Source organism: Panulirus ornatus, chromosome 32 (assembly GCF_036320965.1).
Source record: "Panulirus ornatus isolate Po-2019 chromosome 32, ASM3632096v1, whole genome shotgun sequence".
Classification (NCBI taxonomy): domain Eukaryota; kingdom Metazoa; phylum Arthropoda; class Malacostraca; order Decapoda; family Palinuridae; genus Panulirus; species Panulirus ornatus.
This window is the reverse complement of record NC_092255.1, coordinates 21,626,568-21,640,987: the sequence shown is the minus strand read 5'-3', so window position 1 is coordinate 21,640,987 and position 14,420 is coordinate 21,626,568. Positions and strand designations below refer to the sequence as shown.

General features: G+C 41.3%; 1 protein-coding gene across 4 annotated transcripts in view; it reads left to right on the top strand.

Moving 5' to 3' along the window:
• The window catches only part of LOC139759163 (uncharacterized), a 350,907-nt gene that overhangs the window by 179,309 nt on the left and 157,178 nt on the right, over window positions 1-14,420 (top strand). Inside the window, exon 1 of one of the 4 annotated variants that reach the window (XM_071681206.1) lies at window positions 3,418-4,070. The exons of 2 other annotated variants lie outside the window; for them this stretch is intronic. In XM_071681206.1, the coding sequence (XP_071537307.1) occupies window positions 4,029-4,070 (42 nt within the window). In that variant the 5' untranslated portion in view covers window positions 3,418-4,028. Of the gene's footprint in view, window positions 1-3,417; window positions 4,071-14,420 lie in introns of those variants that run through there. One more of the 4 variants, XM_071681209.1, reaches the window with a different exon arrangement.

Below are 14,420 nucleotides of genomic sequence, written 5' to 3'. Positions count from 1 at the left end.
GTCGATTAATATTTCGTATATTGACATGTAAATCCCTTTTCCAGGGATGAAAATTGATATCCACAATCATTTGAAACAAGCCATGACAACATGGCTTCGGAGCATAGATATATAGCACTAAATCCCCGTAAATAAAGGACAATTAGCCACATTTCTTATAGTCACAGGAACAATTACACGGTCACAAAGCAAGCACTCCCGCCAAGCAAATACGCGCGCACCTCCCGCTCGGTGATTGGCTACACTACCTCCGGGATTTTTAGCGAGAAGAGCAGATGGCCCACTCTGCCTCTGAGGCCAGCCGTAGGGGCAGGGCCGCCCATCTGACTCCCCCAGTGTGATTGATTTTGATGAATGTGCTCACTTTGCCGGTGTGTGGAGATGGCTGGGGGTGTTAGGGAGGCCCGGAGGTGTTGTGGATGGTAGATGGTGTGGGAGCAAGGCAGGATAGCTCTTGTTGCTGGTATGTGGAGATGAATGAGGGTGGGGGGGGGTTGTAGGGGGAAGGCTTATTATGATGACATGAGGAGGGTCGGGGGTGAAGGAGGGGTAAATACAGAGGTGGAGTCCGCTGGACGAACAATGTATGGAGGGGGGAATGGTGGCGGAGAGTTGATGAAAATTGGAGTGACTCGAGATAGATACTGAGGTGTTTTGTTGTTAGAGATGGCACGCGAAATGCCGAGAGATAACATAAATGAAAATGTGTTATTTTTCTCAGAGACTTGTAGTGATAATTGGAATCTATGTATATGTAATAAGATGCTTTTTTTCTTTAAATGCCATTGGAATACTTACAGACTGGTGGTTAGAGACTTCAAGTAGTTTTCTTGCAAAGGGTCATGGTATGTAGTAGAATCCTTGAGCAAATGGTAAACTGCAATGTAGATATATCTTACTGGCTTCCTGTTTATACTTCAACTCAGTTCACTTGAAAGGTTATCAGTTTAGCTGGTCAGTTAGCTTTGTATTGGCAACTGAAACAAGAATAATCAACATTATGTATGAGATACCAATTTCAACCGTTGAGGGGAGTCAGTCACTAAATGCGTCAACTATTAAGTCTTTTACCGTTGGAATGAAAGTCGATATCTACCCTTACTTGTGGTTTTAGAACGCAAGTGACGACGTCTTTGCAATTTGAATCTTGGAAATAAGATTATGTCGTAATGCAACTTAGATGTTCCTGTGTTGTTTCCAAAACACGAAGAGGACCAAAATGTCGAACCAAACTCTCTTCCTCAGCCTTTGATACATTGCCTGGGGTTTCAGCCTTGTCAGTCAGCACTGCGTGTCTTATTTGGCTATTGTTCGTCTACGGGAGACCTCCAGTACCCTTGTAACTTCTCATTCAAGCAGACGTTGTTAATGTCTTAGAATCCCAGCGAGGTCCCCCTCTGTAATTCTTTATGAGTAATATCCTAATCTGCTTTTGTAGTGTTCAGGCTCTTAAAAACAAAATTGATCCTTGAAAATCTGTTTTCATAAACCCTTGAGAAGTAAGAGGATTTGCCCCGTTAGATTACAGCAGTTATCGCCCCCCATCTCCCCGTCAGGATATGCATACATTATTCCCATTAGGAGGACTAGTATCTCGCATTCCTTACTACAGTTTTCTTATGTTCACGGAGGCAGCGGGCCGCCACCACCGCCGATACTGCAGCATCAGCCACTCTCCAGTGGGCCGTCCCACCTCCCACTGATCGTCCACTTCAGGATGTGACCATTTTTGTGGGGGGGAGGGGGTAAGGCTGGACCCAGCAGTTTCCAGATGGTGCCTGGAAGCCCATCTGTGGAGATCTCCGGCCTTGTTTTCTTGGAAATTCGAGTGATTGATGGTTTTTGTAGAATTTCGGACCCAGTGGAGATTGTGGATGATGATTTATACCATATATTGGTTTGTAAATTGTGGGTGTATGGAGCCGCACTTTCCATTTTGAAAATGAAATAGTCGAAAATAATTTTTGATGCATAAGTTGGACCACTCTGCCTCTCAGACTTTACCTGCCATCGACTTCCAGATAGAAAAATGAGAACCCACCAAAATCATTGATACGTTTACTTTCAAAGGTTAGATAATTCTAAAGAGCCAAACATACTTTAGCGTAATAGTTTTCATCAATAAGAAAGGCAATATATGTGTATGATTTAGTTATTTCAAGGAAAAATGTAATATTCGGTGTTGCCACTCCATGTTCTTCAGCAATCACTGTCTGGTGGCGCCGCCCTGGTGGCGAGCGGGAGAATGAAGGGCCGCGGGAATATAGGCGATAGTGTTGGATTACTTCACCAACACTATGTTAAGGTCACCCTCATCTTCATAAATTTTCCCCCATCAGCCGTAATGTAGGAGTATCAGTGAGTACCAGGGAATTCGGGGAATATCAAAGGGAGTAGCTGGCCTGGAGTGCTCGGGGTTTGACGGGCCGTTGTCGGCGGTCATTTCAGATGTTATGATGTCAAGTTGGTTGTTTAGACATTTACTCTTGTTCATTATGTAGTTCACGTGTGTGTGTGTGTGTGTGCGTAAATTCATGCGGGTTATGCTAATGTAATCGTTAGATTTCTATTTGTATGTTTGTGTCAGGTGTGGAAAACGTAATGGGTTATCTTCAGTAGTACTCTGTTTCAACATTTTCTCTTATCAGGTCCACAGATTGCCTGAAGTTTATCATTTCCAGTGAGGGATGAGATTCCTTTTCGACACGCGCTTGAGAATACTAATGTTGTCAGCTGTGATTATACATGATTTATCTCGCATAGGTATAAAGTGTGTAGTTTTAAGTGCCAAAAGGGCGGGGAAGGTTGGAGTAATTTGGTCTATGAATATTTTTGTGGTTTAATACTCATTGTTTTGCTGAATGACATGTAACGTCTTATATATATATATATATATATATATATATATATATATATATATATATATATATATATATATATATTATATTTAGATGAGAAAAACCATAATTAAGGGTCTTATTCTAGTGACCGCTAACACCTGGAAAATAAGATTACTTTATTAGAATCTTCCGAAGCAACATAACGCGCACCTCCCCAGCATTTACAGGCATTGTATGCATTAGACGGAGGGGTGTTTACGAAGCTCGGCCAAACACTGCGCCAACGTTCCCACCACCCCACACGCTTCACTGCAAATGACGCCTGCCGCTAACAGCAACCCAGGTTTCCCTCTCGGTGACTCCGCCCCTCATGAATCGTTAATGCCGATTTGCGGGTTGGAGAGGTAGGTGGAGCTAGAGGGCGGGGTTGGGCGGGGCCCCGGGCCGACCGCCAATGCGCGCTCGGCACACCGATAAGCTAATTCCACCCTTAAACTCGCGTGTTGACGTTGTGGGGCGATTATCTTGGCTGGCCCGAATGAAATATTATGTGTGTTGAGAAAATATTTCATAACGTTGATTTTTGCCAGTAGTTGGCTGGCGCGGGCAGGAGCAGCCCGAAAGAGCGGCTGGGTGCCTTCTCTCGCCTCCCATTGGCCGACGCTCGTGATCGCTATTAGCTCAAGCACCCAGCAATACGTTGAACCAATCGGCCTCTTCCCCAAGACAAGCCAGCTCTCAGCCATACACCAGCTGTTTTTATCCGCCAAACTGTAAAAACGCTCAGGTAACGACGGAACAGTTTTTTAGTGCGCTGGCTAGCCTGCCGCGATACGTGTGTAGCATGTTAACCCGGGTCTTGGCCGTCACGTGACCTCCCGCCCTGGTCAGGGTTGCCCGCAAACAACCCTTGAGGGGTACTTAACCTCAAGCTGGACAGACCCTCTACCAGGCCCTGATAGACCCTTCAGCCCCAGTACATCAGTGCCACGGGATAATTGAGCCACTTCAGTGCCGGCTAGTGCCATGCGTCGTCGCCATGTGCAGTGAATGAGGCATGAACAAGCAGTGTCTCTCCGTGATTGGTCAGTGGATAATTAGTAGATAATTGTGATTGGTGATTGAGGTGGTGTTACCTGCGGTGATTTACCGCCGCACGGACCACGGACGCACGTACAGACAGACATCATGGCCAACGTCACCTATACGGGAGCCTCGTCTACCTCACCTGTAAGTATACTTGCATGCCGCTAGTATAACGTACATAGAGAGTATACCTCAACGGTATGATTAGTATAGCCTCCCGGATGTCATTCATTCTGTCATAGCAAAGAATCATAACCAAACATAACCAGGCAATGTGCACAATGCACGCTAATATGGGCTCCAACAGCGAGTGAGTGGGGCACGCAACGTACTGGACTCGCAGGCGTTAACAGTACTCGCGACTGTCGCAGGTGGAGAGCTGTGGTCCTCACATCATGCTGTAGTCTTCCTGTAGTGTGTCTGAGGAGCGTAATTGGGCCCGTGATAATCAGATATATCTTATGTAATGTGGTACTAAAAGCCAGACAGCGAGCGGGGCCAGATCGCAGTGGTTTAACTGAGCAGAAGCGGCGAGGTGGTGGTGGTGGTGGTAGCTGGGCTGCGAGAACAGGGAGGGTGTGGGAGAGTTGCTGCACTAGGACCTTCCCTTCACCACCACCTCGGCCGCTTCTCACTCCATGAAGACCAGTAATATCCAGTGATTGTCCATTATCCCTTCATGAACATCATGAGCTGTGATGACAGTATAATATGTACAGGTGTGATAAATATTACGTTAAGATAATAGGGTTCGAGTGAAGCAGCGTAACTTAATTCTTGGCCGGCGTCAGAATTGACAAATCGTCTTTCTCGTTCAAGGTAATTAACATCAGTCAGAGTTTAAGGTGATTGCAAATAGTCGTACATATTATTGGAGCTGCCCTCCCGGATAACCGTAGTGTTTCATGAATGTTATATAGCATGAACAAACAAAGCGATGTATTTATTTTGAAGTATAACAACACTTGCTCAGGGAGATATTATGAGGTAGGGTTTAAATCAAGAGAAATAGTCGTTGTATGATAATAATTTGAAATTATTCTTAATGACAGCCATGATAACTTATTATAAGTTCGTTATTGCCTTTGTTAATATTATTGTCTCGATGTTCTAAAATTTTTGTTGCTTGTATAATGATGATAATGATAATGATAATTATTTTGCTATTATTATCATTATTATCATTATCATTATTTGTTATTATTATTACTATTATAATTATTCGTACTGTTATTATCATTATTACTATCATTATTATCATTAATATTATCATTATTATTATCATTATTATTATTATCATATTGCTATTATCTTTTTATATTTCTCATAATTTTTATTATCTGGGTATTACTGTATGAGTGTTCGTACTTATTAACAGTCATAACTTTTATAATTGTTACATAGGTAATACTGATTTTGTAGATTTAGTTCAGGGGGGTATACACTATATTTAGAATAACATTATGTATCATAATTATCATGGCGTTGGCCAAAGTCCAAATATGTTATTGGAAAATATATATTAAAAGTTTCTTAGGAGATATACCTAGTAGTTAATGACATTGATATTATTGGAGATACTGTCACTTTGATAATCATGAAGCTGTAAATTTTCTCCGGTCGTTGGATCTAATTTGACAGTGAGAAGTCTGGCTGCATTACAGCTGTATTAATGATAAAAATACGTTACATGTGTAAATGTGAATGTGGAAAGTATTGATAATCGTTATTCACACAGTGACCATTTTTACGGTATATTTGTAGGTATTTTTACACGTTGTGATCCTGATGTTAGAAATGGATCGCCCTAAAGCAACATCCATATTGAGATGGTATATGTCTGTTTTCTGCCATGTTTACATTGAATGGAAGTTGCTACTCCCTACTACTATATTTACTACTACTGCTACTGCTACTGATAAGAACATTACGACAACCCTACTGCCTCTTCTATAGACCCTCCTGCTGTAACTGCTACTGTTCCTACTACTAATGTTTTTCCTGCTACATTCGCACCATCACGACCACCAAGACCGTGTCTTGACACCGCTCTCGATGCTGCCACGTACACGATCGACACCAGTCAACATTACGACTAAGTCAACAGCGCAGTTCTTTATTACCGTTGCTCTTTCATCTGTTGCCACAGCTGCTTCTTCTGCCACGGCTGCTAATGTTGTTGCTGCTGTTGCACCACCACAACTACCACCTCGATCATCTCTGTCCTTAAATGCTGTTGCTCCCCCTTCCGACGTGACCACTACTGCTGCTACAACAGCCACTGCTCGAACTTTCCCTCCGTTTGCTACTCCTGTCGTAACCTCTGCTGCTGCTGCTGCATTATCACTACAGCTGCGATCTTCGCTTTCCCTACAGTATTTTGGTTCCATTTGTGAGTCATACTACTACTACTACTATTACTACTATTACTACTACTACTATTATCATTACTACTACTACTACTACTACTACTACTACTACTACTACTATTATTACTGCCGTTACTGCTAGTGGTGGTGCTACTAATACAAGTAGTACTCCTGCTGATTTCACTGGTACTACAGTTACTGCCACTACAACTACTGATAATGTTGGTACAATTTTTGCTGTTGGCATCACGTTACCATTACTGTCGTAGGGTCATCTGGTATTGCTGCCTCGGTTATTGTTGCTGCTTCTGGAGGTGCCTCTGCTGCCTTTGTTCCTGCTGCTGCAACTGCTGCTACTACCTTAACTACTACTGCTACTACTACTGATTTTACTACTACTACCACGACTGCTACTACTAATTTTACTACTTCTGTAACCACTATTAATTTTACTACTACTACTACTAGCAATACAACTACTTCTACTACTAGTAATACTACTATTTCGACTCTTATTACTACTACTACTACTACTACTGTTGCTGCTACTACTATTACTACTGCTGCCACAGTTACTGCTGTTACTACTACTGTTACTAATGCAACAAATACAGCAAACTACTACAACTGCTACTGCTACTACTATTACTACAACTACGGCCGTAACTGCTACAACAACGACTAATACCACTACTTTTAGTAATGCTACTACCACTGCTGCAGCTGCTAGAACAACAATAACAACTACTATAACTACTATTTCTTCATCTGCCTCTGCTTCTTTTTCTTCTTCCTCATCTCGTTCCTCTTAGTCTTCTTCCTTTTCTTCTTCTTCTTCTTCTTCTTCTTCTTCTTCTTCTTCTTCTTCTTCATGTAGTGTATGCCCTCTGAACTAAATATTCTACAAAATCAGTATTACATATCTAACTACAACTACCACGACTGCCACTACTACTACTACTACTACTACTACTACTACTACTACTGCAGTAACAATTTCTTGTCCACTAAATCAATGCTATTTCTACTAATACTGCCACCATCACCATCATCACTGCTGTTACCATTACTACTACTACTACTACTACCACTACTACTACTACTACTACTACTACTACTACTACTACTTCCGTTGAGAGAATTCATTGCTCTTCACAGTAATTTTACTCGTGACCATTGTAACTTGTGCTAATGCATTCTTACTGCTGAGAGCACCCTTACCTACCATCTACATGGTCATATAAAAGTACTGCATTTATCATTAATACCGCATCACCTACGTGCCTCGCTCTGATGTAGCAGTGATGTACTGGATATTGTCGAGAGTATTGAATACATTACTTCTACTCTGTCTACCAAATAATCTACTTTATCTATTGCTATTACTGTGGTACTGCTGCTACTACTGTTGCTAACATCAGTGCTATTACAACAGCAACTAATACTGTCATCATTGCCACTACTATTACTCTTGTATCTACTACTTCTGTTAATGCCACCACTACCACCACCACCACCACCACTACTACTACTACTACTACTACAGTGATTAAGATAAGCTACTCAGCTGTCATTATTATTATTATTATTATTATTATTATTATTATTATTATTATCATTATTATCATTATCATTAATATCATTATTATCATTATTATCATCATTATTATTATTATTATTATTAGTAGTAGTAGTAGTAGTAGTAGTATTGTTATTATTATCATTATTATTATCATAATTGTTTGTAGTAGTGGTAGTAGTAGTAGTGATAGTAGTAGTAGACGTAGTAGTAGTATAGTGTCAATAATTAGTGATAATGCTAATAAGAGAGAGGATTTTGATAATGCTTCCTATGTTCCTTCAGTAATTATGTAGAGCGATCTCATTTTCTAGCAAATATTGATGAATAGGGACGCCACCAATCGCAAGCGAATGTAGTATTTCTCCATACATTAAAACTTGTCTTCACTACACCCTCGACAGATGGTCCGTTACCACACCCTCAAACTGCTTCAGGGTCAGGTCAAAAGCCAGAGAGAAGAAAGATGATAAAAGTAACGACGTGTCAAAGGTGTTTAGCTTGACCCTTGCTGGTTATGTCTGACGCATGCTCACTAAATACTCGATCCAGCTGGCCTCTCACTTGACCCGTGATTACCACTACATCCTCGACACGTCTGGCCTTTGACCTTGCCTATGAGGGTCAGGTCAAATGTCATAATTGAGGACATAAATATTCGAAATAAGTTAAGAAACATGAAGTAGAAACAGGAAAAACAAAGCATTGGTAATCATGAAAATGATAGTAATGTTACTACTGCTAATGATAGTGATGATAATGATAAACAAAGGACTAGTAAATCATCATAAAACTAATTCTTGCATCTGATTATTTATGAATGATTGGTCATAGATTCAGATCACGAGGAAAATCTTAACACGGGAAGAGTGTTGGGATAAGTAATTATATTTCAATCAATACGGTGATAATGATCATATAAATGATATTCATATTGCTCTTTATTCAAATATGTTCATTTTGATTATATCACTAACAAGGTAATTTGTAATCTTTTATTGTATTCACTATTACTGTTATCATTATAATTGCGAGAGTTATCCTTGTTACTAACACAGTAGTTTGTGGAGTGAATTGAATATATATATATATATATATATATATATATATATATATATATATATATATATATATATATATATATATATAGTTTCATCTTATTAGTCTCGTCGTATTTCCACTGCCACTGCTTTATTTCGACGATTCTGTTGAAGTGGTCTATAATTTCCTTTAATCAAATGAAGGCACAGTAATTGTTGCACGGTGGGGATATTTGAGCGTTGGAAGCAATCATTTTATATATTTTTTCAGTATACTACTACTACCACTACTACTACAACCACTACTGCTACTACTACTACCACTACTACCACTACTACTACAACCACTATTACTACTACTACTACAACCACTATTACTACTACTACTACAACCACTATTAATACTACTACTACTACTACTACAACCACTATCACTATTGTTTTATTATAATAGTTACTACTACTACCAATACTACTACTAATACTACTAGCACTACTACTAATACATACTGCTGCCACTACTACTATTGTTAGTATTACCGTGTATTCAAGGGCCGCTTGGGGTTGAGCCCGCATGGGTTCGGTTTCTGGGCGTGAAAGTGGGGCCTAAGTCATTCCATTTGTTCATCCTTTCCCAGTGGCAATGTATTGACACACACACACACACATAAACACACACACACACACACACACACACACACACACACACACATATATATATATATATATATATATATATATATATATATATACTAATACATTACTGTAAGAAAGCTATGTATAAAGATATCTCTCGTATGTTCCAAGGCGCCGAAATATATTTGACTGGATTTTCGCGGGAAAGTTTTAACATTTCAGTAATATTCTTACTGATGGAAGTAGACAATAATACTTGGCGAGAGAAAATGCAAATTAGTGACGGGATACTGTTGAAATTCAGAGGCGCAGAATCATGTTCTTTCACCTCAGTAAGAATATATAAGATAGATTGTAGTTGTTTTTGATGATGATGATGATGTACTTACGTTGTAGTTATCATCCGACTAGATTAGCATTATGTATGATTATCAGTTTTACTTTTGATTATGTGAAGGATATTTCCTGTATAGAATATCAGTTTATGCAATTGCTGTAGTGGTGTCGAATATATATATATATATATATATATATATATATATATATATATATGAATATGTAAAATGTGAAATTCATGATGAGGGCTCATGGTGTTTTGACGTGTGATTACAGATTGTGTAATTATGTTTTTAAAAGTTAAAAACTACGAGGATTTTGGTTATGAACTTATTGTACAAGTCTTATGATGGTTTAATTGGCGTTCGAGACGGAGATGTTTGCCAACTAATTACAAAAATAATCCCAGCGTTGCTCACTTGTCCATCACGTTGATATCATATATGATTGCATTTCACGTTAATATCATATATGATTACATTTCACGTTAATGTCATATACGATTACATTTCACGTTAGTAATATATACGATTATATTTCACTAGTATACGATTACACTTCACATTGATGTATATGATTACATTTCACGTTGATATTTACGATTACATTTCACGTTGATGTTACATACGCTTACATTTCACAAAACGTCTCTGGTAGAATGAGGGAATATTTGTGGTAAAATGAAGGAATGTTTGCGGTAAAATGAAGGAATATTTGTGGTAAAATGAAGGAATATTTGTGGTAAAATGAAGGAATTTTTGTGGTAAAATGAAGGAATATTTGTGGTAAAATGAAGGAATATTTGTGGTAAACAGTTTGGGACTTTTTTTTTACCAAAATAACCTAAGATTTGACGAGCCAGCGGGAGGCTTTTCCCTTCCTGGTGGAGGTTATAGTGAGTGGTTCGCTGTTGTCGCTGGCCCACTCACATGCGCCTCTGGTGGCGATTGATTGACTGATTTGAGAGTGTGTCTGTGGTGGAGAGGGTGGTGGTGGTGGTGGAGAGAGAGAGAGAGAGAGAGAGAGAGAGAGAGAGAGAGAGAGAGAGAGAGAGAGAGAGAGAGAGAGAGAGAGAGTTTGTTTGAGAGGCAGGCGTCAAGGAGGATTTCGTGTCAGCTTGACCGCAAGGATCTGGCGGCGGTTGGGGGGGGTTGAGGGTGGAGGGGGGGCGGTCCGTCGTCCACGGGGTCCACCGTTTAGAAAGATGTTGCACAGGTTACCCGGCGGTCCGGTCCACTTGACAGTGATGATGGACCGGTTGCCTCCCCTTGCAACAGCGATGGAACCAACCAAGGCTCTCAGCCTATTTTCACACTCTGACACAGCCTATACCACCCACCTCCACCGCCGCGCTATCACCAACCGAATGCCCCCAGTTTAGCTGTTGAAAATATACCCCTTGATTTATTATTGACGTGGTGGAAGGACTGACTTGTACAGTGTTGCTGGATTGATTCGGCACGATAATCACTCCTTGATGGATGATTCTAAATCCTTTGGTTGATGGTTTTCATTTTGGTCCTCCACTGACGTAGAGTGTAACCCAGCGGCGTCATCGGAACAAGGGGGGGACAATAGGAGCACGTAAGTGTTAACTGGCTCCCGCATCACCAGGAACACGATGGAACGTGTGACACCGTTTCATTCCGGCGGCCCTCGTGTTATAGCTGTTAGGGGGAGGAGGGGGGGGGGGGGCAGAGAGAGAGAGAGAGAGAGAGAGAGAGAGAGAGAGAGAGAGAGAGTTGGGGGGGTGGTGGTGGTAGTCCCACTGCCTATAATTGATTTGCAACCCACACTTCAAACTAGTTAATTGCTCTTTATACCGTGATAATCACCAATCTATAATGCAGGTGGGATTAATGACTGCTTGTATTGGCCATTACCCTCGGCCGGAGACTGACCTGGGCCCTGGTATCCATCATGGATAAACTCAGCGGCTGGACAGCCTCAACTGCCTGATCCAACCTGGATTTCTGGGCCCACGTCGTTAGCGACCGCCGGTCGTCTAGCGAAGAGGAAACGACTCGTGGAGTGTCGCTGGTGGACGGAAGGGCGGGGGGTTTGGGATGGAAGGAAGGAAGTTGCTGATTGATTATCATCCGTGGTAGACTGAGTTTAGGGAAAGGTGGAGGGAGGATGGTAGAAAGGGATCGTTGGGGGTTCCTGATGGATAATGTGTAGTAGATGGATCTAAATGAGGCGCGCAGAAAAATAGATGGGATTGATGTGAAGTAGGTTGATGTAGATAGTAGATTAAGGCTGTCACTACACACATACACACACACACACACACACACACACACACACACACACACACACACACGAGTCTCCGTAATTCAGTGGTCAGCGCTGCGAACCGTCTGTTTAATGGACCTGGTTCGATTCCCAGATGTAGCAGTCGGTTCGCATCCAACACCAGCTGTCCATCCCTCCGTTGGGGCTGGTCTACAAATTGTGTACCTGGCGTAAACTAGTGTGTGTGTGTGTGTGTGTGTGTGTGTTTAGGCTGTACGTAAGGCTGCTACAGCACGATACGTACATAGGGTTGAGAAGGGGCAACCACGGTGTAAAAACATCTCCTCCGACGCGCACATAACACTAATCGTAAATCGTAATCACACTCACCTAGGATACAAGATTTCCCGATCGAGCATATGTAATCAGAGATTCACAAAGGATTAGACAAAGGGAATGTGTTAAGATTTTCCCTCCTCCCTCAGTGTGTGTGTGTGGGGGGGATGGCTAGACTGAAGGAGGAAGGCTACTCGAGAATGATCTGTGATGGTGGAGGGGGAGGAGGAGGTTTTTGAAGTGGCTTGTATCCTCTCTTGTTCACACCACGGGAGCTCTCCTTGCCCGTACACTCTCATTGGCGTAGATCAATCAGTTATAAGGTCTGGTCTCGGAGTACGCCGTGAACGCACACACGCCTTCACACATCTCTACCCTGTTTGTGTACGTTTGTGAGTTTCTCTGTTTATGTGTCTGTGTGTGTGTGTATTTGCTTGTGTGTTAAGTTCTTTGTTTGGGATTTTGTATATTCGTCTGTAGTTTGTGTTTGTTACACGTGATGGGTTGTGTTTGTGCCGGTTATTCTGTGTGCGTGTGTTTGTTATCTCGTGTTAATGTGATCGCTTGTGTGTGGATGTGTATTTTCACATGTCTTTGAGCGTCTGTGTGTGTGTGTGAGAACCGGCGCTTCACCACCACAATCGTCTCCAACACCGTTTCCTCGCCTAAGCGCTTAGTTTTCGTATAAGATATCTTGATCGTATGTGCTACTACGATGTGAATATTAGACCCCGTCCATACTTACCAAATATTTGTGGCTTAGAAATAGGATTTTTTTTCATAGATTATTGACGGTTGATTGCATCAAAAACGTGTGAAATCATCATTCCTTAATCTATAACATTTATTCCTTAAGGTAAAAGGTTTGTTGGTTAAATGTAAACGTTTGTTTGGCATTGTAAGACGTTATTCCTTCTTTCATATTTTTTTTTCTTTACATAATATATTTCTTCCTTAATTCAAAACGTTCGTTGTTAATTGAAATGTATCTGTGGCGTCGAGGTGCACGGATGGCCAGATGAATTGGTCAGAGTAAACGTAAGTGTTGGTGTGGCTGCCTTGTTGTATGGTTATAACCTATACTGCATTTGTGGTTTTGTATCTTCCAGCAGCTCCGGTTGAAGTGTTCTAACCGCGTGAAACGCAGGTTATATATATATATATATATATATATATATATATATATATATATATATATATATATATATATAACGTGCCTTGAAAATTTGTATTTAAACACATTTTACGTTCGCAAAAATAAAGAAAAACTGCTTCGAAAACCTTGTGGAATCTTTGCAGAATCAGTTCTTCGCGGGCAATACACAGGACTCACTCGACTATCGCATGAAACACCACACATAACACAGGATAAGACCCGGGCTAAAACGCACGTCCAAAACCGCCATCCTAATAACGCAATACATCACATGACCGACGCCTCAAAAACACAACGCGGGAGTGGTAAACGCGCATCTCGAAGCCACGAAATCAAGCGAAGGCCTTCGCGCAACACACGATGTCAGACCGTTGTTAAATCGCGAGAGTTTTAGAATGGACGTTTAAAACCTAATATATCGAGAGATGAAAGAGCCAGGTGACAGACCATAGCAGCCGGTAGTTAGTTAGATATCAACAAATAACACATCGACCGCTGTCAGAGCAAGCGGCGGCGGTGGGGAACAAAAACAAACTTTAATTTCCACACTCATTATATTGGCCAGGATTTTACCACACTTGCAACGGCTGACGAACGCCTGAACAACGCACACTAAAACCCCTAACGAACCCTAGTTAGGACGCACTCGAGGAACACACCCAACCACCACGGCTTAGACCAGAGAGAAACAAGTGTCAGATAAAAGCACAGAACCCACACAATATGGCACGGGTCTTCAGAGCCGAAACGTATGTGTCTGCCGCCCAGACGTCGACAGGGTCTCGAACCCGCGACCCAGTCAAGCCA